This window comes from Amblyraja radiata, chromosome 7 (assembly GCF_010909765.2).
Source record: "Amblyraja radiata isolate CabotCenter1 chromosome 7, sAmbRad1.1.pri, whole genome shotgun sequence".
NCBI lineage: Eukaryota > Metazoa > Chordata > Chondrichthyes > Rajiformes > Rajidae > Amblyraja > Amblyraja radiata.
In genome coordinates this window covers 33637382-33665101 of record NC_045962.1, presented here as the reverse complement: position 1 = coordinate 33665101, position 27720 = coordinate 33637382, and the positions used below count along the sequence as shown (strand labels likewise).

The following is a 27720-nucleotide window of genomic DNA, read 5'->3' as shown; positions in this document are numbered from 1 at the left end:
CCTCCCTCTTCTTTCCCCTCTCCTACCCCACTCCCTCCCTCATCTCTCCCTCCCTCTCTTTTCCCCTACCCTCAGTCACTCCCTCCCTCTCTCCCTCCCTCGATAACCTCTCTCCCCTCCCTACCCCCCTCTTCTCCCTCTATCCCCCTCCACCCCCACTCCTCAACTCCCTTGTATCCCACCCCCACTCTCCCTGCTCACCTCCCCCACTGCCCTCCTCCCCCTCTATCCCCCACTCCCTACCTCCCCCGCTCCCCCTCCTCTCCCTCTATCCCCCTCCTCCCCCACGCTCCCTCCTCACCTTCCCCACTTATCTCCCTCAATCCCTCCATGCTCCCTCCTCACCTCCCCAGGATCTCGATGTAAACCGCCAGCCCCGTTTTCTCCACCACATCGGTTTTAAATGCCAATAACTTGTAAAATATACCATCAATCTGAATGAAACTTGTTTCATTTACATCCAGGACAATGTGAATAAGTTTGGCCAAAAATTGTAGCGCTATTGTGTACCGTTTTGGCGGTATTTCGGGGACACACGCACACACATATATACAAACAAACAAGATTTTAAAATAGATAGATAAGCATAGACAATATGTTTAATTGTTGACAGAGTGAAATGCAGACAGGAGATGTTGCAGACACGCATTCAAGAAAAGAAGACAGCCATTCTGAAGAAAGTGCAGGAAGAAGAGGAACATCAGAAATATCTTGATGCATACTGGCAACAGGTACAAATCTAATAATAATAATAATACATTTTATTTATGGGCGCCTTTCAAGAGTCTCAAGGACACCTTACAAAAATTGAGCATGTATAGGAAAAACATGTAAGGGGAATAAAATAAATAGTAGAGACATGACTAGTACACAAAGTAAAGACAGAATTCAATACAAAACACAGCATGAGGCAATTAATGCACAGATGAAAAGGGACGGGGACGTGGGGCTAAGGATAGGCAGAGGTGAAGAGATGGGTCTTGAGGCGGGACTGGAAGATGGGGAGGGACACGGAATTGCGGATCAGTTGGGGGAGGGAGTTCCAGAGCCTGGGAGCTGCCCTGGAGAAGGCTCTGTCCCCAAAACTGCGGAGGTTGGACTTGTGGATGGAGAGGAGACCGGCTGATGTGGATCTGAGGGACCGTGAGGGTTGGTAGGGGGAGAGGAGGTCAATGAGATATGTGGGGGCCAGATGGTGGAGGGCTTTGTAGGTGAGGACCAGGATTTTGTAGGTGATCCGGTGGGAGACGGGAAGCCAGTGAAGTTTTTTGAGGACTGGAGTGATGTGATGCCAGGATTTGGTGTGGGTGATGAGTCGGGCGGCTGCGTTCTGGACCAGTTGGAGTCGGTTGATGTAGGTGGAGCTGATGCCAAGGAGAAGTGAGTTGCAATAGTCCAGTCGGGAGGAGATGAAGGCATGGATGAGTCTTTCAGCAGCAGGCGGTGGTGTTGTTACAATCTGTGATGTTAAAACAAAATTTTTGCCTCACCAGAATACCCGGTGCTTTTTTTTGTGTGTCTTGTTCCATTTCAGAACTGTAAAACAATGTCTCACACAGAGTATAAGATTATATATATTTTTTTTAATTTTGTAACCATCCAAATCAGTGAAGCACTGTTAATAGATTAATTTGAACATGAGAATCATTTATCTATCATTTAAAACATTCTAAAATATCCTGGTTAATTTATTCTACTCTTAAGACTGATGACAGTTTTAATGAACAATAGTCCTTTGATTATTTTACCTGTGGTCATTCTACTCAATGGAATCTAAATGGCAAATGTTAGCCTGTGAATTAGTTTGTGTGGAAAACAATGTCATCCCTAGCCTTTCTCTGCTACTTTCTGTTAACATAAGTAAAGAAACTGCCACGTTTTGTAACTTTATTATTAAACCAGCTGAAATCAGCAAATTAGACCAATCGCAAAATATTGAACTCAAGATCAACTTCAACTTGCCAAAAAAGAATTTTCTGAAAATAGTCAACATTCTGTCCTTTTTCAACTTTACGAGGCCCAAACACTGGGAGGCTTAAGAGTCTGCATATTTTAGGTAATAAACCTTTTCAATGCAATGATCAAGGATACGGAGAAGCACAAATCATTCCCAGCTCCACATTTGTCTTGCCAGGTCAACCCAGACCGAGTTTATTTAGTTTGAACCACTGGAACTACATCTAACATTTGTTTTCTGTCTCTCGCTTGCAGTTCTATTGAGTTGGGACCAGGCTTTAAAACACCTCCAGTGTTTTCACTGTCAGCACATTCCACTAGTTAGCAGTCTTAAATCCAAAATTAACAACCATAAGTGATTTTACTGTGTAATTTTTGTTGCATAAAGCAAACAAGAATTTGTTCAGAAATAGGTTTACATTCAATGGCCTCTGTTGGTGGCTAAATAGACCACAGTGGTTTGTTGGCCTCACTTGAATGTTACCGCTGAGCTGTAGGAAAAATCATGGTGCTAGATGAAGTTCACCTCTTAGGAAAGAGACTGAGATTAACTGGCAGGCTCACTGAATCAAAAGCAGCAGATAGATTTGAGCAGGAAGGAACTGCAGTTGCTGGTTTACACCAAAGATAGGTACAAAATGCTGCAGTAACTCTGTGAGTCAGGCAGCATCTCTAGAGAAAAGGAATAGGTGATGTTTTGGGTTGAGACCCTTCTTCAGACTGAGACTTGAGTAGTTAGGGATAGCAGCTATGATGATCAGTTATATGGGCGATTATGAACCAGCAGTTTTTATAATTATTACATGGAAATGGGAAGAGCATTGCTGTATCCCTTGGCCTAATAATGAGGGAAGTATATTATTTTGTGGTTAATGTTTTGATGTCAGGCATAATGTTTTGATGTCAGACATCACAGATTGCTTTGGGAACCTTGAATGAATATTATATACCCTAACCAAAGTGGTATGCATTCAGTGGACTGAGAGCTTGCATATTCCATACTCCATTGTATCCATAATTTGAATATGACTTTGTTATTTTAAAACTAATTAAAATACTTAAGAACTTCAGTTAATAAAAAATACCAACAAGACAATTTTCAATTATAATTTTAATACATTTTTTTACATTTTATATTTATACGTTATCAAACAAATACAAAATCATAGACTTCTAATTGCAGCTCATGTGTCAACTGTTTCTGTAGTTTGCTATTACAGCGGAACCTGATCCTGTGAGGATGATGGGTGACACAGAAGCCTCAAGAGCCCGCTTTGGAATTGGAGAACAAGAAGATTTGCCCCAAAAGCCACTATTTCCTTTGTCAACATACACCGATAAGCAGGTACAATGTGATTACATCTTTTTTATTGGAGTGCTGTTCAATGGTGCACAAACAGCCATTATTTATATTTAACATGGTACAAGGTACTTTATTTGTCTCACGTACGAAGTTATGATTAAATTCATTTTTGTATACAGTTCAGCACGAGTATCACTATACACAAGCACTTAGATATATCTTAGATACGCATCTCAAATACAGTACAAGTGTGTGGCAGTAGTACACTGAGACAGTATACAGAGTCAACTGTTTTGGTGCCATTTTCAAGTCCCAGTTTGTAAGTGCAAGGTTCTTGACCTGACTACGCAGACCCGTTGTCCTGGCAGCAATGTGGGGTCGTCCTGGCCAAGAGTCCTCCACCACTGCTCCACCGCTGCATGTGCTCGCTCTCTCGGATTGGCGCCTGGTTCAGCCAAGCTCCAGGCTGTTGCAGGGCCTCCAGTGGCCCACTCCACTGTCGATGCAGTTCACTCCCTTCCACCCAGCTTACCAGCCCTCGGTCTGACTCCTTCCACTCTGGGCGGGCGAGCCAGGCCTTCCAGACGGGTCGGCAGCAAGTGAGTCCGCGGTCCGCAGCAGACAAGTTCCCGGTCCATGGCGGATGAACGCATCTAGATGTATTAGTGACAGCACGTGTCAGCTCCACACAAGGAGAATGTGGTCCCACTGGCCTGACAGATGCTGCCACGATCTCATCCCATGAAGTTGTGACTCAAATTAAATTTTGTTCGTATAATTCCAACTTCAACATTTAACCATGATTCAAAATAAATTACTTATTTTTGAGCAGATAGTCGCTGATCCTCGTATTCGAATTGAATATGCACTTCGAGAAGCAGGACTTCACAATACTTTGTATGCAAGAGAGGTTTTATCAAAAATCCCTCCAGCAAGACCTCCGAGAAGAGATATGGAATCTACTATTTTTAAGGACTGATATTCCTGAAGGTTTGTCATACTTTCAGCAATTTTACTTTACAAACAAGAATCAGTTTGTTTTCTAGTTATACTGTACATTCTTTATGGCTTATGTTTGCCAGTTCACCTAAATTATCTTTATCAGTTATACGGTGCAAATAACAGTGACAATTATAATAGGAAGTGATTTTTAAATTCATTTATTAAGGCAGTATCAAGGGTTTCCTCCAGATGCTTAAGTTTCCTCTCCATCACAAAGATGTGTCAGTTTGTAGGATAATTGGCCTCTGTACATTTCCCCTTATGTATAGGGAGTGGATGAGAAAGTGGGAAAACATAGAACCAGTGTAAACGGGTGATCAATGGTCGGCGTGGACTCAGTGGGCCAAAGGGCTGATTCCATGCTGTATCTCTAAAAAAAACTTTTTTTAAATACACAGCAACCATCTCCAATAAAACCCGCAAAGTTAAACATTTTTTAATTTTGTATTTTATATAAAAGGCATAAAAAATTTAAATGTTTAGTTACTTTTAATACATTTTAGTAATAATTATGAAAATAACCTGTTTACATGAAAATGTAGGGGGCGCTGCTCTGGCAGCAGCCATGTCAGCAGCACGTTAGTTTTTTCAACTTTTTTTATTTTTTTAGTATGTTTTAAAGTATGTTTTTGATGTTCCTCGGTGTGTTTTGTGTGGGGGGTGGTGTGGGGGGGTAAGGGGGAAACCGCTTCGGTCGCCTCCTCCATGGAGAGGCGACTTTTTCCAGGTCGCCTCCCCCGTGGCCTAACATCAAGGATCGGCGCGGCCGTTCCCGGAGACGCGCCCGGGACCTCAGCGGCGGGTGCAGCGTGGACTCTCGGCGTGGAGCGGGTGAGCCCTCGCTGGGGCTCGCTGGAGGGGAGCGCTCCGTTTCGCTGGCCCGGGGCAGCCGGCAGCCTGAAAGTCACGGTCTGCAGAGCTCCAGCTGGTGCGGCGTCTACAGCCCGGGATCCCTCGTGGGGGACCCGGGTGGGGAAGAAGAAGCCACCACTGCCGGCCCGCGGCCAACTTCTACCGCGGGCCCGGCGTGAACTTAACATCACCCCTGGAGGGGAGCTTCGACCACCGGCCCTGCAGTCTACGGTGCTTCTGGCTACGGCGGAGACTTTAAATCTCAACCGCCGGCCTGCGGCCTACACCAACTTAAAGCCGCGGTCTCCGGTGAGGAAGAGCCGATCCTGGACTGACTCTGGACTCTGGTCCTGTCCACGGGGGGGAAATGGAGGAGGACTGGCCAAATGTTGTGCCTTCCACCACAGTGATGATTGCTGTGGTGGATGTTTGTGTTACATTTTTATTGTGGTTGTGTGTTCTTTATTATTGTATCGCTGCTGACAACCCAAATTCCACCGACCCTGGTTGTGTGGCAAATAAATCTATCTATCTATCTATCTAATATTTAATTTGACAAATGGGAGCTATTACATTTTAAAATAGGGTAAATCTTTCTTGGCATCATAAATAAATTAGTATTGACTCATAAATCACACTTCATTGATAATCCAATCACTATGAACAAGGTACATTTAATATACAATTTTAGGACAGTTATGAACATTATCAATGCACCATAACAATACAAGTACAGTAGTTGCAATTGAATTGCATTAAAATTAAGATTTATTTTGGCATGTCACAGTTAAGTATTTTTACTTATGAAATTACATGCATTAACCTGGAAACGGATTTTGAATGAAATATTATAAATTAATATCAGACTGTTCCATATATCTGACAATGTTCATACAAAGTAGGAATTCTATTCTTGGATAAGAGATACTGTATGCTTACATAACATGGTTCAATCCTATTTTAACAGCCCAAGTTGTTTCTTGATGAACATTGACACAATTTTCTGTGGACGCCTTTGGTACTCGAGCAGAACTTCGTGTGGAGATGTAATCTGGTCACCGTCAAACCGATTTAGTAAAGTCACACAGACAATAGCAGCTAAAAGGAAAGAAAAATCTTCAGTGATATGTAGCACACTTTTAAAATGCTGATTTTGTCATTTTCAAAATGTGTATTTGATATGTATTGTTTTGTATCATAAATAAAAATTATCAATTGCTTCCAAAGTTTTGCTACTTTGTGGTGAATTTATAATTAATTAGACCAAGTGCGGACCCGTTGGGCCCGGTTCCCCAAGGCAATATTCCACCACTGACCCATAGCCCACAACTGGCGCAGGCGCTGAGGGGTTCCCCGTTGTGAGGCCAGAGATCCCCGTTGTGACGCGAGTCACGGCAACCCGGAAGTGGCGGCGCTGTTAATAGCTGCGGCTCGCCTGCAGTCCGTCTGTCTTTACTTTTTTCTGTTGCTTTTTTGTCTTGTTTTGGTTAAGTTTTAGTTTGTTGGGTTGTGTTAGGAGGAGGGAGGGAGGGAGGGAGGGAGGGAGGGAGGGGGGTGGAACATGTTCTCTGTCTCTTCCTTCGGGGGAATGCGACTTTTTCGTGTCGTATCCCCCTTCTCTGCCTCCATCTGCGCTGAGGCCTAATGGCGGAGCTGGCGGCCTCCAGCCTGCGACCGACCCCGAGGCTCCGGAGGCAGAGCCAGCCAGGACTCACCAACGCGAGGCTGGCCGTCTTCGGGGCTGAGGCAGCGGTGGCCCGACTTGCTGCTGCGACGTTCTGGCTTTCGGCGGCGGCCTGGAGCTGATGCAGTGGGGCTCGGAGCTGAGACTGCGGGACCCGGAGCTGGGGCAGCGGCCTGGAGCGGAGACTGCGGGACCCGGAGCTGGGGCGGCGGCCTGGAGCGGAGACTGCGGGACCCGGAGCTGGGGCAGCGGCCCGGAGCGGAGACTGCGGGACCCGGAGCTGGGGCGGCGGCCTGGAGCGGAGACTGCGGGACCCGGAGCTGGGGCAGCGGCCTGGAGCGGAGACTGCGGGACCCGGAGCTGGGGCGGCGGCCTGGAGCGGAGACTGCGGGACCCGGAGCTGGGGCAGCGGCCTGGAGCGGAGACTGCGGGACCTGGAGCTGGGGCAGCGGCCTGGAGCGGAGACTGCGGGACCCGGAGCTGGGGCGGCGGCCTGGAGCGGAGACTGCGGGACCTGGAGCTGGGGCAGCGGCCTGGAGCGGAGACTGCGGGACCCAGAGCTGGGGCGGCGGTCTGGAGCGGAGACTGCGGGACCCGGAGCTGGGGCGGCGGCCTGGAGCGGAGACTGCGGGACCTGGAGCTGATGCAGTGGGGATCGGAGCTGAGACTGCGGGACCTGGAGCTGGGGCAGCTGCCTGGAGCGGAGACTGCGGGACCCGGAGCTGGGGCGGCGGCTTGGAGCGGAGACTGCGGGACCTGGAGCTGGGGCGGCGGCCCGGAGCGGAGACTGCGGGACCTGGAGCTGGGGCAGCGGCCTGGAGCGGAGACTGCGGGACCCGGAGCTGGGGCGGCGGCCTGGAGCGGAGACTGCGGGACCTGGAGCGGGGTCGGCGGCCCGGAGCTGATGCTGTGGCGGGCCGTCTCGGAGCGAAGACGGCGTTCTGGCTTTCGGCGGCGGCGACATCACCACGGAGGTCCGCTGGACTGGAGAGCGGCATCTTCAACCTGGATCGATCGCCTCAGCGCAGAGGGAGAACAAGGAGGGAAGAGACGGAGACTAAAGACTTTGCCTCCATCACAGTGAGGATGCGCTTGGTGAACTCACTGTGGTGGATGTTTAATTTGTGTTTATTGTATGTTTTGTTATTATTGATTCTGTGTATGACTGCAGGCAACATAATTTCGTTCAGACCGAAAGGTCTGAATGACAATAAAGGATCTATCTATCTATCTATCTAACCCTCCCCCAACTGCGCCTCGCCATCCCTCTTCCTACCCATATCCTCTTCCATTCCCCCTCATCCCCCAGCACTCCCTCCCCCTCCTCTTCACCCTCCCTTATCTTTCCCCTCTCATCTCTCCCCTCTCCCACTACCTCCCTCACCTCTCCCTCCCTCTATTTTATCCTACCCTCAGTCACTCCTTCCCTCCATAACCCCTCTCAAGTTCAAGTTCAAGTTCAAATTTATTTGTCACCTGAAATGTAATTTACCATGCAGTGTTACAATTAAAAAAGGACACAATGCACAACATAATTCAACACAGACATCTACCATAGCATTCTTCACTGTGGTTTGAGGCAATACAGTTCAGACACTCCTCCTCCTCCTCCTCCCTTGTTTGCCCTGACCATCCGTAGTCGCTGCTACGGATGGCCCGATGTTCAAGCCCTCTGGTCGGGATGGTCGGAACGCCGACGTTGGGACAGGTCGAGCACACCCCGCGGCCCGGAGCTCCCAATCGGCCACCTCCTTACTTCTTTGGCTTCCAGATGTTGTTAGCCGCAGGCGGTCAGAACTCTTCTCCGGCTACCCCCAGCGAGGGATCGCCCGCTCCACGATGGTAAGTAAAGTCCGCTCCGCCTGAAGCTCCACAGACCGAGGCTCCAGGATGTTGTAGACCGCATGTCAGCGGTCGGAGTGCTTCTCCTGCGACCACCGGCAAGGGGATCCGCGATGTTACAGTCCCCGCTGCACCACTGCTGAAGCTCTGGGCCCGCGATGTTAAGGTCCCCGCTGCACCGCCGCTGAAGCTCTGGGCCCGCGATGTTAAGGTCCCCGCTGCACCGCCGCTGAAGCTCTGGGCCCGCGATGTCAAGGTCCCCGCTGCACCGCCGCTGAAGCTCTGGGCCCGCGATGTCAAGGTCCCCGCTGCGCCACCGCTGAAGCTCTGGGCCCGACTCCGGGAAAGGCCGCACCAAACCAGCTGTAAGGCCGAGAGGAGGGGGACGAAGAAGCGCCCAGGAAGAAAGTCGCCTCTCCGTTGAGGTAGGTGCCCGAAAATGGTTTCCTCCTATTCCCCCCATCACCCCCCACACAAGACATACAGAGAAACACTAAAACATACTTTTGGACAAACTAAAAAAAACAAAAAAAGTCGAATCAATGAACCCGCTGCAGGCGAGGCAGCGCCACTGGAACTATTACTCCCCTCCCTACCCCCTGCTCCCCCTCTATCTCCCTGCTCCCCCACTCCTCACCTCCCCTATCCCACTCTCCCACTCTACCTCCTCACCTTCCCCACTGCCCTCTCCATCTATCCCCCACTCCCTACCTCCACCACTCCCCCCTCCTCTCCCTCTATCCCCCCTCCTCCCCCACTCTCCCTCCTCACCTCTCCCACTTTCCCCTCCCTACCCCCCTCCTCTCCCAACCCCTGCTCCCCCACTCCTCACCTTCCGCCTATCCCACCCCCCCCACAATGAAAATAGCGAGTTTTTTTCAATGAAACCATCCCCCTACCCCACCGCCCCACCATGAAAATTGCAATGTCTTTTTTTAATGAAATTCTCAATGAAAATCGTGTTTTTTCTTTAAAATAACCTAAACACAATGTTAGCTGTTAATGAAAACGGATTTGATTAAAACAAAGTTTTTTTGAAAATCACGATTTTTAATGTAAATGAGATTCGGGATCCCATTGTGACGCATTGTGACGTGGACGGGATCCCATTGTGATCCCATTCTCCCCTCCCTACCTCCTCCTCTCCCTCTATCCCCCTGCTCCCCCACTCCTCACGTCCCTCCTATTCCCCCCCCCCCCGCACAATGAAAATTGCGATGCTTTTTTCATACTGAAATTTTCAGTGAAAATCGTGTTTTTTCTTTAAAATAACCTAAACACAATGTGAGCTGTTAATGAAAACGGAAGAATTTGATTAAAACAGATTTTTTTTTTAGAATAAAATAAATGTCAATGAAAATCATGATTTTTTAATGTAAATGATATTCAGGATCCCATTGTGACGCTGAATGCGGCTGATGGGCAGGGCAAGTAGAAAAGTGGTTTGAAATGTGTTTTTTGTAAAGTTTAAAATGTCAATAACTTGTAAAATATAACATTAATCGGAACGAAACTTGGTACTGCACACCGCAAGACAATGGTGCGTAAGGTGGGCCAGAAATTGTACTGCTATCTTGTACTGTTTTGGCAGAGTTTCCGGAACTCACACACACGCACACAAGCAAACAAACAAACAAACAAACAAGATGAGAGTTTTAGTAAAACCAGGTGCGGACCCGTTAGGCCTATTCCCCAAGCCAATGTTCCACCACTGACCCATAGCCCCTAACTGCACAGGCGCGGCTGACGGGTTCCCATTGTGACGCCAGAGATACCCGTTGTGACGCGAGTCACGGCAACCCTCCCCAACTGCGCAAACATGGCCATTAACTGCGACGTTTTTAAAGTTCAAAATGGCAATAACCTGTAAAATATAAGATCAATGTGAACACATCTCACTCTCCCTCTTCACATCTCATTCCCCTCCTCCATTATCCTCCCTCTCCCCACCCTCTACCAACCCTCCTCCGCTTTATCTCCTCACCCCCTACCTCTTTCCCTTCCCCTCCTCCAATATCTCGCCATCCCTCTTCCTACCCCTATCCTCTTCCATTTCATCCCCAAGCACTCCCTCCCCCTCCTCTTCACCCTCCCTCTTCTTTCACCTCTCCTCCTCCACCCCCCCACTCCCTCCCTCACCTCTCCCTCCCTCTCCTTTCCCCTACCCTCAGTCACTCCCTCCATAAATCCTCTCCCCTCCCTACCCCCTCCTTTCCCTCTATCCCCCTCCTCCCCCACTCTCCCTCCTCACCTCCCCCACTTTCCACTCCCTCTCCCTTCCTACTCCCCTCCTCTCCCTCTATCCATCCCTGTTCCCCCACTCCTCACCACCCCCCATCCCATCCTCCACAATGAAAATCGTGATTAAAAAAAAAACGAATCCTCCCCCCGTCCCCCCACAATGAAAATCGCAATTTAAAAAAAAATGAGATTCTCAATGAAAATCGCGTTTTTTCTTTAAAAAAAGACCCAAAGACAATGTTAGCTGTTAATGAAAATGGAAGAATTTGATTAAAACTGTTTTTTTTAGAATAAAAACAATGTCAATGAACATCGCAATTAAAAAAAAATGATATATGGGACCCCATTGTGATGGACTTGTGACCTTGAACGGGCTGACAGGCAGGGCAAGTGGAAAAGTGGTTTATGTAAAGTTTGAAATGTGAATAACGTAAAATATACCATCAATCTGAACACCACACCACAGGACAATGGTGAGTAAGGTGGGCCAAATATTATAGCGCTATCGTGTACCGTTTTGGCAGAGTTTCCAGGTCTCATGCACATACAAACAAACAAACAAACAAACAAGATGAGAGTTTTAGTAATATATAGATACCATGGTACAAAGCGGGTAGATTGCAATTCTGGACTGTTGTACCGACTACAGGATCTCTCAAGTAGTCCCTGTTGGAAGGTCGTTAGAGTTTGGGGTAATTGTGAAGAAGGGTCTTCTGGAGGAGGGTTTGAGCCTGGCATCAGGCCTCAGCGCTGCACTATGGCACCCAAATACCTTTTTTCTCAATCCTAGCAGTTTTTAGACTTTTAGACTGTAGAGATACAGTGGGGAAACAGGCCCTTTGACCCACTGAATCCATGCCGACCCACAGTCATCCCATACACTAGCACTATCCGAAACACTAGGTCACTTTATAATTTTTTTACTAAAGCCAATTAACCTCCAACCCTGCACGTCTTTGGAGTGTGGGAGGAAACTGGAGCATCCAGAGAAAGCCCATGCGGTCACAGGGAGAATGTACAAATGCCGTACAGACAGCACCCATTGTCAGGATTGAACCCGGGTCTCTGGCACTGTAAGGCAGCAATTCTACCACTGTGCCGCGATCTGTTAGAAAAATGGTAAGGCCCCAGTCCTGGCAGGCAAGGACACAGCACCTTGTTATATGTGGCAGTGACCTTCAGTGGACACCATCCTTCTCTCTCCATGGCCCCTGCCAATTCCCGGGGGGTTTCAGTCTGAATAACATGTTTTTCGTCAAAACTCCCGTTCTTTTATCTGCTGCCATGTTAGATATCCTGCGCATATGATAAGAATGTTCCATTGTATAACTAATTTGTTCTGGGAATGTGGCACAAAGGTTAGCCAGCTGACAGTCTTCACTCTGTCAGCATGAACATCATGTGCCTTTGAGTAATTCTGCGACTAATCTAACATAACCTTAAAACTTTAACCAACAGGAATGATGTGAATAATATTTTGCAAGAATGTTTTGGGCGGCACAGTGACACAGCGGTAGAGTTGCTGCCTTACAGTGGCAGATACTCGGGTTCGATCCTGACCTCAGTTGCAGTCTATATGGAGTTTGTATGTTCTCCCTGTGACCGTGTGGGTTTTATCTGGGCGCTCCGGTATCCTCCCACACTCCAAAGACGTACAAGTTTTTAGGTTTATTGGCTTCTGCAAATTGTAAATTTTCCTTAGTATGTAGGATAGTGCTAGTGTACGGGGTGATCGCTGGCCGGCGCAGACTTGGTGGGCCAAAGGGCCTGTTTCCACGTTGCATCTCTAAAGTCAAAAGGAAGAATCTTAAAACATTGAAGATGAAACTACAGATAAAAATCCTACATAGAGCACATTAACACATGAAAGTTTTTACTCATACCTCAAAGGAGCAGGGTAAGAAATAAAACCAAAGTAAACATATACGAAACCCAGCTTTGTTTTGCACGAAAGGTGTGTTCCAGGGATGCATTGACATTAAACGATCCACACTACTTGAAACTCTAGAGGCATCAAACCACTGCAGCTCAATGGGAAACTAGTGCAGTGCCAGCATACCCAATTAGAGTCACCGTGTCATACAACATGGAAACAGGCCTTTCAGTCGAACTCATCCATGCTGACCTAGATGCTCCATCTAAGCTAGTCCCATTTGCCTGCATTTGGCTCACATCCTTCTAAACCATTTGTATCCCAGTACCTATCCAAATGTTTTTTAAATGTTGTCATTGTACTTGCCTCAACTACTTCCTCTGGCATTCTCTGAACTTCCTGCCATTAACATATATGTTTTATGGAGCAAAATTTAAACTCTACCTTTATGGTGATGGCAATAATGGTTTTGAGCTAAAACTTCCAGCTGCAGTTTGCTCTTTTATTGCCTTCCATGCTTCCTTCCATGAAAATTGTATTTTCAGAACAAGCTCTGTTCCTTCCTCTAAGGATGATGTTCATATTACTTCATGGTCCTTGAAATTAAATTTCCACCTTTTCGCTTTTCCATAGAATAATGCCCACATGAAAATAAACAGGCAAGTTTATTTTATGTCAATGGCCAATATAAAAAAAAATTACATAATGATCATATTTCTGAGCCTTAAAACTCGGACAATGAGATACCAATTCAATATGTTACTAGGTTGGGAATTAGAGAAAAAAATAATCACCAGACAAGATCAAAGTCAAAGTCAAAATGTAAAAAACTAGACAAAAAGTGGTCTGCAAGAATTTAAACATCGAATGGTACAGCACAGGAACAAGCCCTTTGGCCGACAACACCCGTCGAACATAATGCCGTTAAACTAATCTCTGCCTGATTTACTGATAATTTTCAAATATCTAGAATGACTAATTTATTAAATTTCCCCTAGATATCAGTTAAAAATGTGCCATCTTATTCTGTGGTTACAGATCTGGTACCTTTTAGATCGCACCTATGGCACATAGCAGCAAAGACAGTGGACTCCATTTCAATGTTTCTAACACCAGCTCTGTAGGCTTTTTTCAAATAATCCAGTTTCTCCTCATTAGAAAATGAACATAAAGCACCATCCAAACGTCCTTGTCCTGCACCAAACAAAAGGAAAATATAAATGCTTTGTATTTGACTGCTATCTTGGCATGAAATGACACATGAGACTGCAGTCTATTCTCAAAGGCATAATTTATGTTGTTCCCAGGGTCGAGAATACTTTATAGATATTTTTAGACTTTAGCAATACAGCGTGGAAACAGGCCCTTCAGCCCACTGAGTCCATGACGACCAGAAGTCATCCCGTACACTAGCACTAAGAATAAGGGGTAAGCCATTTAGAACGGAGATGAGGAAAAACTTCTACACACAGTGAGTTGTTAATCTGTGGAAATCTCTGCGTCAGAAGGCAGTGGAGGCCAATTCTCTGGATGCTTTCTCTGCAAGAGCTGGTGGAAGCAATGGGCCTACGAGTACAATCTTCTATGTGGATCTTGGGTCCTGATAAGTTGAGAGACCACATGCAGGAGCTCGGCTCAGTTGGCCCAGATAACTGTAGGGAGGATAGACACAAAGTGCTGGAATAACTCAAGGGGTCAGGCAGCTTCTCTGGAGAAAAAGGATAGGTGACGTTTTAGGTCAGGACCCTTCTTCAAAGCAGAGACCATGGGGGGGAAATGGAGAGAAGAAAATGGGAGGCATGGGCATTGGGTAGTGACTCTTGGCTGAATCCACCTTGATTTGTTCTTGATATTTTGATGTAAAATGTATTATCTGATTGAATTAATCTGGCAACCTGAGAACTTTGGAGGTGTGAGACTGGCTGATTTTGCAGACTGTTAGATGTTAGAGTCCATCAATAGTCCAAGCACTTTTAAACCACTTTTTAAAGATGATACTGCATAGTAGTATATATTTTCACGTACCCTCATAAAAATCATGTGTGCACATGGTGTTTCCGATAATAGTGGGATAGCTGCCGATCGCTCGACCACAGTTCAATAATTCTTGTGCCAGATCTTTGTCCAGTTCGGTGCTTCGAGTAATTACTTTCCCCAGAACCACTTGATCAAACTGAGGCTGCAAGAATGAATTTACTGCTGTACCTGTTATAACCACGGTTCCAGGATCCAAACCTGTACAGAACCATTAATCATGGTGTTATAGAATCATACAACACAGAGACAGGCGCTTTGGCCCAACTTACCCACGCCGACCAACATGCCCCATCCACACTAGTCCCACCTGCCAGCGTTTGGCTCATATCCCTCCAAGCCTATCCTATCTATGTACCTGTCCAAATGTTTTTTAAACTTTGTGATAGTACCAGCCTCAACTACCTCCTCCGGCAGCCCGTTCCATACACCCACTACTCTTTGTGTAAAAAAAAGTTGCCCCTCGGATTCCTATTAAATCTTTCCCTCTCACCTGAAACCTATAAATTCTATAATAAATTGTCATTCAATAAATGTAATATTTTGAAAGGGAACAGAGCTGGTGTTAGAAACATTGATATCACATCATGCTTTCTCAGGTTAAATTTGCTCTCAGTGGTAGACACTGCCCAGTCTATCACAGGTACAGACCCTCTCCACCATCGAAGGAATCTATCACAGGCACTGCCTCAAAAAGGCAGCCAGCATCATCAGACCCACACCACCCTGACCATGCTTATATCTCACTGCTACTGAGAAGAAGGTACAGGAGCTTGAGAACCACAGCAGTGTCCTCTGGGTTTGAGAAAGCAACCATCATGCTTCTTGAACACTACACAACACTATCCTTAGCAACTAGGAACCTCTATTGGCTGTGCCTTTGGTTGCACCATGAATTTTTTGATCATGATCACCATGATTGTTTTGCACTAGTATTACAGTTATATAATATTTTTGATTTTATTTACCTGTGTGTAAAATCTATTGCTTTTACGAACCTGTTAAGCAAGCTGCAAGAAATAATTTCATTCTGATCAGTCTGAAGAAGGGTCTCTTGCTATAAGTATTTTCTATAAATACTTGCTTGCCATTATAAATGAATAATTGAATTAATCACTATAAATTCATAACTGAATCACTCAACATTTACACATTTGAAATTTACAGCCCAAAATGAAGTTGTAAACAATTAAAAAAAATATTTCATAAGATAATAATTAAACTTATACTTTCATTACTGTCTAAAATATAATAGTTTACATTAAGGCTATGCCCTCGCAAACGCTTGGACTGATTATATCGTTCACAAATTAGCAACAGTTGTCAATTTTTGAAGATGTGGAGTTGGAAATGAGCGCATTCATGAAAAACAGTCACGCAGAAGAGTGACCCAGGATGGGAGGAAGGGAGAGAAATTTGTGGGTGGTAATTTGTTGAGGGGGGAGGATCTTGTAAAGATACTGATACATGAGGTTTACCACAATGCTGCCTGGATTAGAAGGTATTGGCTACGAGTTGGATACACTTCTCTGGAGGCCTGATAAAAGTATATAAAATTATGAGAGACTTGGATAGGGTAGACAGAACCTTTTTTCCCAGGGTCGAAATATCAAAGACTAGAGGGTCTAGCTTTAAGGTGAGTGGCACAAAGTTTAAAGGTAATGTGCGGGGCATGTATTTTTAAACAGAGACTGTGGGTGCTTGGAACGTGCTGGCAGGAGTGATGGTGGAGTGTGCTGCCAGGAGTGGTGGGGATGGAGGCAGCTACGATTTAGAGCCTTTTGGATAGGTACATGGATATGCAGGGAATGGAAGTATATGGACCGCAGATGAGATTAGTTTAACTTGGCATCATATTCGGTACTAACATGGTGGGCTGAAGGGTCAGTTCTTGTGCTGTGTAGTTCTATGTTCCATGTACCTACTCTCAGTGAGGGATGGAGGAAGATGGTAGAGACATGGAGAAATAAATGAGACATTTAGGGATTCAGGGTTAATATAATGGAGACCAGCGATCAATGAGAAGGCACAGAGAGAGCAGTGGCTGCTGAATGAATAGTGGTGCCTTGGCTGTGAATCTACAAAGTCAGAGGTACAGTATATGTTCGATATTGATCGCATGTTAAGCACACACATAAATAAAGTGCATCCAGTGTGTGCTGAATGTTTTTCAGGCTGGTTCATTTCCTATTGGACCCACCTCCCCGAATGAGTTCTTTGCATTTTAATGAAGTTGGAGAGGAAGGGACAGAGAGATTGAGATTTTCTTTACATACCTATACCACCTGATGTTCCCAGTCTTATAATGGTGACGTCACGACACTTGGCATGGTGAAGTAACTTGATGAGTTCATGAAGCATGATTGATATAGATGGCACACCCATTCCATGCTGCAAGCAAAAAACAAATTGAATCCACGTTATTTTGGATTTAGTTTAGTTTAGAAATACAGCATGGAAACAAGCCCTTTGGCTCACTGAATCCACACCGACCAGCGTTCACCTGTACACTCGTTCTATTCTACACTAGGGACAATTTACAAAAAACAATTAACCTACAAACCTGTACGTCTTTGGTATTGTGGAGGCACAAGAGACTTCATGTGCTGGAATCCTGAGCAAATAACTAACTGCTGTAGGAACTCAGCGGGTATGGCAGTATCATCTGGCAATAGCATCAAAAACCAAAACCACCCTGGCCATGCTCTCATCTCGCTGCTACCATTGGGAAGAAAGTACAGGAGCCTAAAAACTGTGAATGGGCTCTTCTTATCAACCATCAGACTCTTGGACACTCCACTAACCTCAGAAACTATGATCTATTATCGACTGGTTGCACTAACTTCTTCTGTTTTGCACTATAGTGGTTTGGTTACCTAGTATTACTGATTATTAGTTTATTGTACTATTCATTGTGGAGTCATTGAATTAATAGAATAGTACAGCACAGCCCACAATGTTTGCACTGACCATGATGCCAAGTTAAACTACTCTTATCTGTCTGTACATGATCCATATTCCTCTATTCCTTGCGCTTCCATGTCCATATTTAAAAACCACTTGAACGCCACTATCATATCTTCCTCCATCACCACTGCGTTCCAGGCCCCCACCACTCTCTGTGTAAAATACTTGCCCCACACATCTCCATTAAACTTTCCCTCTTTCACCTTACAGCTATGCCCTCTAGTGGTGGATATTTCCACGCTGGGGAAAAAAGGTTCTGACTGTCTACCTTATCTATGCCTCTCATAATCTTATGTGCTTCTATCGGGCCTTCCCTCAACCTCCGCTGTACCAGAGAAAACAATCCAAGTTTATCCATCCTCTCATCGTAACTGAAACCCTCTAATCCAGAGAGCATTCTGGTAAGCCTCCTCGCCACCCTCTCCAAAGTCTCCACATCCTTTCTGTAATGGGGCGACCATAACACACTCCATACTTCAAATGTGGCCCAATCGAAGTCTTATGGAGCTGTGTCTATAAAGCCGCAACAAGTAAGAATCTTATTGTTTTGTTGCCCATACATATGACAATTAAACACTCTTGACTCTTGGAATGTGCGAGAGTACATTGGATTAGAGTCATAGAGTCAGAGTGATACAGTGTGGAAACAGGTCGTTCGGCCCAACTTGCCAACACCGGCTAACATGTCCCAGCGACACTAGTCCCACCTGCCCTTTCCTATAACAAGGTGCCCAAAACTGAACAGAATACTCTAAATGCGGCCTCACCAAGATCTCATACAACTGCAACATGACCTACCAACTTCTATACTTAATGTTCTGACTGATGAAGGCCAATGTGCCAAATGCTTTTTTTGCCACCCTATCTACCGGCGACTCCACCTTCCAGGAACCAGCACTCCTAGGTCCCTCTGCTCTACAACACTCCCCAGAGCCCTAGGTTGTGTAGGTTAGTGTAGGTTTAGTACAATTGGGAGCTTGATAGTCTGTGTGTGCTCAGTGGGTCAAAATGTGTCCATCATATAAAATGATATACGTACTTGTACTGTGCGTCCTAAATCTCTAAAACTTTGTTTCTTCAGTTAAGTGAATAGCTGCATACCAAACAGATTTCAATGGCTTCTCTCGGAGGTTTCTGAGATTTTAGACATTCCCTATGGATTCTATGAGGTACAATGAGGGGAATGAGTAAATCAACTATGATCTACTATGGACTGTTTTTGTTTGCACTACAGACTTTGGTTTTACACTGTTATGCTCTGGTTATCTTGTATTAACATGAAGATAGGTTATTACTGAATACAGAGTTAGTGATTGTCCTATAACATAATCAGTTTAGATACTACTTTGGCATTGGGCTTGGCTTTCTTTGTTGAGTGCTTATCCTGGTGTTATAGTACGTACTTTGTGTTTTGACAGTAATTTATTGATTATTCATTTATTGTATTATTGATTATTGTATATTCATTTGTGTTATTACTTTAATGGACCTGTAAAGCTGCAGCAAATACAAATTTAATTCTGCTATTGCCTGAAGAAGAGTCCCAACCTAAAACATCCTCTGTCCATTTCCTCGTATGAATACTGCCTGATCTGCTGAGCTCCTCCAGCAGTTTGGTTTTTATTTTGTTACATTAGATATTGTTGACCTCACTGTTAATCTGAAGACAATGTTACTTATTTATTGGCTTGGCCTAGTAAGCCTTTGTGCCATCCAGCAGTTAATCTGTTTATGAAGTATCATTTTATATGATAGATGCCAAGAGGATATAATGAGATGCAGATTGCTTAAATATGTCTTTATATTACATGATTACTTTAGACTTTGGAGATACAGAGTGGAAACAGTCCCTTCAGCCCACCAAGTTCTTGCCGACCAGCGATCACCCCCAACACTAACACTATCCTATATACTAGGGACAATTTACAATTTACAGAAGCCAATACACCTACAACCTGTAAATCTTTGGAGTGTGGGAGGAAACCGGAGCACCCGGAGAAAACCCACATGGTCACAAGGAGAACACACAAACTATGTACAGACAGCACCCAAGGTCAGGCTCGTACCCGAGTATCTGGCGCTGTAAGGCAGCAACTCTACCGCTGCGCCACTGTGCTGCCCTGTGGTACAGCAATTAAACTGCAATTTAAAAAAATGCAAGTTTCCATGTGAGGTAAGAGTGCTTTGTATCAGATAATAGCTTTACTAAGGTACGATCAGTAAATGCATGCTTACACACCCGGCATAATTCCCCACTGGAATATCAATTTTCATAACTAATCTCCCACGTTGAAAGTGCCATTCTATGCAATTTGCAGTTACAACCTGTCGTCTCATGTATTAATTCTGATACCGATTGAGGCAGTGAATTTTACCGACTACGTCTAAGGGTTCTCATGAATATGTTTTAAGATGGGTGACGAATGAATTTATTTTCAATTACTAGCCCCAGCTGTCATTAAATAATCCCTTTGTCCCAACCAAATGATCGCAGGCAGACCACATCTGTTATCGTCCAGACTTCCTTAGAAGGTTGAGGAGATTCAGTGTATCGCTGAATACTCTATCAAACTTCGACAGGTGTATGGAAGTTGCATCATGGCCTGCTACAGTAACTTGAATGCCCAGGAATGAAGGAGACTGCAGGCACCGCCCGATCCATCACAGGTACTGACCTTCCCACCATCGAAGGGATCTACAAGAGTCGCCATCTTAAAAAGGCAGCTAATATCGTCGAAGATCCATATCCCCCTGGCCACACCCTCATTCCGCTCAGCAAGAAGAAGGTACAAGAGTCTGAAAACCATGACCACCAGGTTCAAGAACAGCTTCTTCCCAGGCCCTTAAATACTGCACAACACTAACCTCTACTATGGCCTTCTGTTTATAGCTCCACAAGGTGTCAATGGCTTTTGTACACCTGCTGACCTCATCAGATTGAACACATTCAGTGTTATAGCTTATTATTGTGCTGAATATCTCTACAATATTATAGTATTTATAAACTCTGTATTTGGGAAAGACACCACAAACATCACATCTTAAAATAAATTCAATTCCACCTAGGTTGACTCATCAAACAAGCAAAAGATATCAGACACTGGTCTCCTGTGGACAATTGTGCTTGGCATAATAGAAATGCTGGTAAAGAGATGATTGAGATGAGTTACAGTATTTATGTCATCTGAATGCCTGATAATGGAGTGCGCAAGGAGGTATTCCATTGTAAGCTGCAGCTACATAATTGTTCCAATGGTAGTCAGGCCAGAATGTCCCAGGATTGTCTAAAGTGAATCGAAAAATATGAAATAAAACAGAAAATGGTGGAATTAGCACGTTAGGCAACATCTGTAAAGGGGAATTTAAAAAACTGCCTAAAATAAGAATTCTTGTCCACAAACTCACGATTCCTGTTGCAATTTATGAATATAATGTTGTCAATGTTGAATAAGTTTGTAAACAATATACTCAATAGATAATATAATAAATAAAACATAATAAACAAATAAATAAATAAATACATGTCAATGACAATATAGGGCAGCAGAGTGGCTGCCTGCAACACCAGAGATCCAGGTTCGATCCTGACGTACGGAGTTTGGACGTTCTCCCTGTGACCATGTGCGTTTTCTCCGGGTGCTCCGGTATCCTCCCACATTCCAAAGACGTGCAGATCTGTAGGTTAATTGACTTCTGTAAATTGTCCGTAGTGTGTAGGATAGAACCAGTGTATGGGGATCACTGGTCGGTGTGGACTCGTTGGGTCGAAGGGCCTGTTTCCAAGCCGTATCTCTAAACTAAACTAAGCAAAGCCCAAAGTCCCGAGTGCAATCCAGGCAGTTCGTAGATAACACCACCATACTTATAATAAAATAAATCCCACCTCCGTGTGGTCAGTTTAATGGTTCTTGTATCTCCCAACATCTGCCTTACCTGTAGAGAAGTTCCTATGTTTCAATCTGTTGATTCTCAAATGTCAATATGTTTTGCTATTTAATTATGTCGTGGAGCCATGCCAATAAAGTAATTTAATTTGGGTAAGATGTCAACTCTTGATATCTTGTTTCAACTCATTGCCTGAAAATTGATCACACAATCTATGTCATTATTTATCCATAACTCTGTGAAATCATGAACCAAAACCAAAGTGAATTAGCTGGAGAAAAATACCTCTTTATTCTTCAAGACCAGTTCTTATTTTAACCCGCTCAAGTAAGGCCAGTGATTAAAATTAATATTGCAGATGCTGGAAATCCGAATTAAAAGTACACAACTGGTCAGGCAGCATCTGTGGAAGGTGAAACGGGGTTCATGTTTCATGTCACTGACCCTGGGTAAGGGTAGCTTGATACTTCTGGAGAGGTGTAGAAACATGAGAGAACATGGAGAAAACTGCAATTTAGGCAGGTAATACTTCTTCACTGAAGGGAATTACTTATTGAAGCTATGGAGCATACCAAAGCCTGTATTTCCTCAGAAGACTCAGGAAGTTTGGCATGACTCCTATTACTCGTCTGCAGATGCCGTGTATAAAGCATCCCATTGGGATGCATCATAGCTTGATTTTGGAACAGCTCTGCCCAAGACCACAAGAAATTACAGATTGTTGTTGATGTAGTCTAGACACAGGCCAGATCTCCCACCATCTACTCCATCCATACTTCACCCTGGAGCTAGGGTGTAGTCCTGGTCTTCCAACCTACCTACCTCACTGCAGACCTTGGACTTTCTGTAACTGTAATTCTGTAACATTCTGCACTCTGGTATTTTTCTCTTTGCACTCCCTGTTGTACTTGTGGACAGCTTACATGTACATATATATATATTGATTTCACTAGATAGCATGCAAACAAAGCTCTATGTATCTTGTTACATAGAGTCATAGAGTTATGTAACATGGAAACAGGCCCTTTCGTCCAACTTGCCCACGCCAACAGGATGCCCTATCTACACGAGCCTGTGCGTGGCCCAAATCCCTTTAAACCTTTCCTGTCCATGTACCAGTCCAAGTGTCTTTCAAATGTTGTTATAGTACTTGCCTCAACCACCTCCTCTGGCATCATGTTTCACATACCCACCGCCCATATACCCAACATCCCAGTGACAATAACAAACCAAACCAACACCAGTGCTAATTTTACCACCACAGAATATCAGAAACAGCAGGAAAGGTCATCTACACATCTATTCCATTTACTCACATTTATGGACAGCACAGGGCCTGTTTTATACATGCTATATCTGTCTGTTCCTGCACAAATGTCCCGAATGTCACTCCCATCTCCAGTTAATCCAAGTTCCGTGTACATAAACTCTGCAAAACCTCTCATTCGATTTGCACTCCCACCGACACAAACAAACTGAAAAACACAAGGTTACATTTCAGGTCTAATATTACATCAATTCGATAATAGTCATAGAGTCATACAGCACGGAAACAGGCACATCAGCCCAACTTGCCCACGCTGACCAAAATGCCCCATCTACGCTAGTCTCACCTGCCTGCACGTGGCCATTATCCCTCTAAACCTTTCCTATCCATGTACCTGTCCAAATGTATTTTTAAATGGTGTGATAGAACCTGCCTCAACTACCTCCTCTTGCAGCTCATTCCATACACCCACCGCCCTTCATGTAAAGTAATTGCCCTTCATGCAAACAAGATGGCGTCCAAGCCAAGCAACTTTTTGTGTGTTGGTCACGGAAGTGGATCTTATATCACGTGTTACAGTCGCTCCACTCTTAAATCTCCACTACAACAACAACAGCATTTCTTACTTCCTGTACACGGTGGATGGCTCGATTGTAATCAAGTATTATCTTTGCGCTGTCTGGTTAGCACGCAACAAAAGCTTTTCACTGTATCTCGGTAATTGTGACAATAAACTAAACTAAATTAAACTATTAAATCTTTCCCTCCTCACCCTAAACCTATGCCCGCTGGTTCTTGATTCCCCTACTCTGGGTAAAATACTGTGCATTTACTCTAAGGAATTCCATTCCTTTCATAATCTTATGTTTTAACTCAACCCACAATTTCCTTCAAAGTATATATTTTGGATGCATGCAGTGTTGATCCCTGTGCCAGAAGCAGTCTCAAACACACTGCTGAACTGAAAGCATCCAGGTTATTTTTACTGAGAAATATTATTAACGTTTTCAACATCTGTTGAACTAGTCATTTTACAAACTGTTGAAAACAGGATATAAATGTAAACACAAATGGAACCCCTATGCAATACCACTGTGAAGGCTCATGCCAGCAATGGGTGGGGAATAGACTGTGTTTCCTGTCCATTCCACTAGTGTCACCACTTCCCAAACTGGCTGAGGCAGCATCCACAACTACCACTGCCTGAGCTTGTTTTTGTGATCTCTCAGTGGAATATCAAATGGGTGCCATTAGCATGGAACCGTATGGCATCACGAGGCACTGTCATTCCACAAATAACAGTACAGCACAGGAACAGGCCCTTTGGCCCGTTCATGCTGAACAGGATGCCAAAACCAACTCTTATCTGTCTGCATATAATCCATATCCCTCCATTCCCAACATATCCACATGCCTAAATAAAAGTCTCTTAAACGGCACTAATGTATCTTCCTCAACCACTACCCCCGGTAGCGCAATCCAGGAATTCACCACCCTCTATGTAAAAGACGTCCTGCACATCTCCTTTAAACTCTGCCCTCTCACCTTAAAACTATGTCCTCTAGTATTTGATTATTCCCTTCTGCAAAAAACGTTCTGACTGTCTAACCTATCTATGTGTCTAATAATTTTATATACAATCAAAGAGTGAAATTTGGTTGGAATAGGTAGTATCAGTTTATCAACAAGAGAAATAAAAACCGGCAATCAGTTAAAATCAGATAATTTCAAACTAGTTATTGCTTCTAAATAATTTGATTAAGTATTTAAATATAATTAACATCCAAGTTGAATTAAACAAGAGTCAAGAGTGTTTTATTCTCATATGTTCCAGACAGAACAATGACATTCTTACTTGCAGCCATCAATTAAGACAAATGTAGTTATAGAAAGTAAATATTGTGCTTCCAGTCTTGTGGTCCAAGTTGTAATGATTTTAAATTAACTTTACTTGAAGGAAGCAATAGACAAATAGTTTACATTTATATCTGTGCCTTTGAAATTGTATTAAAACTGTAAAAACTGCATTGAATAAGTCATGAAAGCATGGTAGCTCTACAAGAGTAATACAATATATGTAGAATTAGACATTTTTAGCAATCCTTACTTGGTGAAGGATCGTAATTGTCATATATTTGTCTCTTGCAGATGATTTTGTCCATTCAATTTAACCTGTGGATTTCTTTAGAATTCAGACACCCATATAAATGTAAAATATCCAACTAGTCCCTCCTTTGTGTAAAATGTAGTTAACATCTTAATAACTCAGGATGTATTAATGATGGGACACCATTTTCTTTCTATAACAGTACATTTGTCTTCACATCATTGTTTAAATCAAATTGCATGTTAAATTATATTTTAGCATTACATTTGTACAACGCTGTTACTTAATCAATTTATTTAGATGCAACAAATGAACCAAATGCATGCTGCTTTGGTGGTTAGCTTTACTCTTTGCACTGCAAATAACTCTGTACCTTCACATCCCCAAACATTGCTTGAAGATTGTGTGTTTTTGTTCCCAGATCAAAATGATAAAGAACATCTTCAGGCATCGAGGCCAGGTGAGGGTTCCTCACACACACTGTCCCATTCCTAGAATGATTGAAAAAGCCTCAAGATCACTATTTTCAATTCCATGGTCACATACTGAAAAATATCATGACTTTTGCATTTGTTAGAATAAACAGTTTTACAGCAGCTTTGCATAATTCGATGATATTGTTCAGGCATTTAGTTTAACCTCAAAAAAACGAAAATACTCACTCTTCATTGTCACTCCTTTCACTTGCATTTACTTCAGAACTATTCGTTAAAATTGGTGCCATGTGTCCTCTACGTATTAAATAATCTGCAGAAATGTAATACCAATGTTAATAAAAGCAAGGTGTTAAAGAACGTTATTTTAAAATAGACAAGTACAATTGGTTTGGAATGAAATAACTTACAGTAACAGCCAGTTATCAGATAGAATCAAAATACTTATTCACGTACAATTTATGTTATAATGTCCTTCTGAAGTTTGGGTTCTGGATGTTCCTCATTAGTTTATGGGTCCAAGTACCTCATGTGATATTGACCATTCCATTCTCTGTGGATTGAACTTTGATTTGGAAAGCAGATGATGTGTTTTTTTTTCAATTGGCCTCTTATATTTGCTTAAACATGTTGCCCTGGTACAATGACAAGTCAAGGCCAGATAATTCAAAATAAACACATCATTTCATGGATGGTTCAGATTATTTTTAAGAGTTATACAGTCATAGAGAGAAACAACATGGAAACAGGCCTAATTTTGAAACAAGGAACTGCAGATGCTGGTTTACAAAAAACCCCCCACAAAGTGCTGGAGTAACAAAATGCTTCATTCCCTGCATATCCATGTACCTGTCTAAAAGTCTCTTAAACGTCACTATGAGATCTGCCTCCACCACCTGAAACCAGGAGACTACACAGTGCAGGATTGAAATGTGTAATCATGCACATTTCTGAAATTGAAATTTAGTTTATTTAAGGCCCATTGAGTGTGCTTGGACCAATTGTGGCATTCTAAACTCTTATTTGGTGAGAGACCACCTATTTATTTGACAGGTTGTAACAACCTATATGTTTTTATGAGTAAGGGTAGTTTAGTTTAGTTTATTGTCACGTGCACCGAGGTAAAGTCAACATTGAAGACCCTCAGTCTATCTTTAATCGGACTTTACTGGACTTTATCTTGCACTAAACGTTATTTCTTTATCAAGTGTCTCTATACTGTGGATGGCCTGATTGTAATCAAGTATAGTCTTTCCATGGGCAGAGTGAACGTATTATGAATACAAAAACTCTTTGCAAGAAAAGGCTCGTCAACTTCAATTAACTGTTTCTGTCCTTTTGTCTGTCAAAGCTTCCAACGTGATTTAGAGCTCGAAGTCCTGATATGTGATCATTTGCATAAACCGTTAGATAGGATGACGGGATAAAGAGGTGGAGAAATCCCACACAAATGGATTGCGTACGAAACAAAGCACAGAATGAGAAAAGATCTCGGTTAGCGAGCAGGGGCCTTCTACAAACCAGAACATTTGTTTAGAAACTAATTTTTTTTTGTTTGATTTTCTTTTGAGATACAGCTTGGAAACAGGCTCACTGTTTGGCCCACCGAGTCCATGCTGACCACCGATCACCCATTCGCATTAGTTCCATGTCATTCTTATTTTCGCTTCCACTCCCTACACACTAGGGGCAATTTACAGAGAACAATTAACTTACAAACCTGCATTTCTTTGGGATGTGGGAAGAAACTGAAGTACCCAGAGGAAACCAACATGGTCACAGGAAGAACATGCAACTCCTCACAGACAGCACCTGAGGTCAGGATAGAACTCAGGTCTCTGGCGTTGTGCAGCTGTGACTCTACTCGCTACGCCACTGTGCATAGTAAAATGAATAAAAAACACAATATTCATCTATTCCATGTACACAATTTAAATTTGACCTGTTGCCTACCTACGCTGGAACATTATGTCACAATATTTGCTATCATAAGTTCTATTTTTATTGTGAAAAGTTCTTATTTTCTTCTATGGCAGATTGACATAACTCCTGTTTGAAGAAATTGATCACATGTCATCTGATTTAGCCTTTCAGCCTTGAGGTCTCTCAGTTTGGCAGACAAGTGGAAATGATAACTGTAAATAAGCAAATGTTTTTCCCACAGGGTTTGCTGCTGGCATTTCAAGAATAACAAACCAGTTGACTTTTTCCTCGAGGTAGTTGGAAAGAAAATTATAGTTAAAAAATTGCCTTGAATGCCAAAACATTATTAT

The 27720-nt window shown here is 43.6% G+C and overlaps 2 protein-coding genes across 5 annotated transcripts in view; one reads left to right on the top strand and one right to left on the bottom strand.

Annotated features, from left to right (window-relative positions):
• ccdc148 (coiled-coil domain containing 148) overlaps nucleotides 1-6339 on the top strand; it is a 64411-nt gene extending 58072 nt beyond the window's left edge. For all 3 annotated transcript variants that reach the window (XM_033024091.1, XM_033024093.1, XM_033024090.1), the window contains 4 exons: nucleotides 614-731; nucleotides 3164-3301; nucleotides 4092-4249; nucleotides 6081-6339. In XM_033024091.1, coding sequence (XP_032879982.1) covers nucleotides 614-731; nucleotides 3164-3301; nucleotides 4092-4238 — 403 coding nt within the window. In that variant the 3' untranslated portion in view covers nucleotides 4239-4249; nucleotides 6081-6339. The remainder of the gene's footprint in view (nucleotides 1-613; nucleotides 732-3163; nucleotides 3302-4091; nucleotides 4250-6080) is intronic.
• Nucleotides 4694-26053, bottom strand: upp2 (uridine phosphorylase 2). Of its 2 annotated transcripts, none has more exons than XM_033024094.1 (9): nucleotides 25904-26053; nucleotides 25676-25760; nucleotides 25387-25504; nucleotides 22956-23114; nucleotides 17064-17178; nucleotides 14779-14988; nucleotides 13801-13947; nucleotides 5655-6211; nucleotides 4694-4796 (listed from the first exon to the last, which is right to left on the bottom strand). In XM_033024094.1, exons 2-8 carry the CDS (start codon nucleotides 25735-25737, stop codon nucleotides 6069-6071), a joined length of 954 nt encoding a protein of 317 aa, XP_032879985.1. In that variant the 5' UTR covers nucleotides 25738-25760; nucleotides 25904-26053; the 3' UTR covers nucleotides 4694-4796; nucleotides 5655-6068. The 2 variants fall into 2 exon arrangements, with proteins under 2 accessions (XP_032879985.1, XP_032879986.1); XM_033024095.1 differs by lacking the exon at nucleotides 25904-26053 and adding an exon at nucleotides 25829-25870 and having other exon boundaries at nucleotides 25676-25796.
• Between the last annotated feature and the right edge of the window lie 1667 nt (nucleotides 26054-27720).

What these genes read in the sequence shown, in the direction of transcription:
- upp2 (XM_033024094.1), bottom strand. Translation starts at nt 25,737, where the DNA reads ATGGCACCAATTTTAACGAATAGTTCTGAAGTAAATGCAAGTGAAAGG. An exon ending in GAAAGGAGTGACAATGAAGA is followed by an intron (nt 25,505 to 25,675) that starts GTGAGTATTTTC and finishes CAATCATTCTAG; the next exon opens with GAATGGGACAGTGTGTGTGA. An exon ending in CACACATGATTTTTATGAGG is followed by an intron (nt 13,948 to 14,778) that starts GTACGTGAAAAT and finishes TGTTTGGTGCAG; the next exon opens with GACAAGGACGTTTGGATGGT.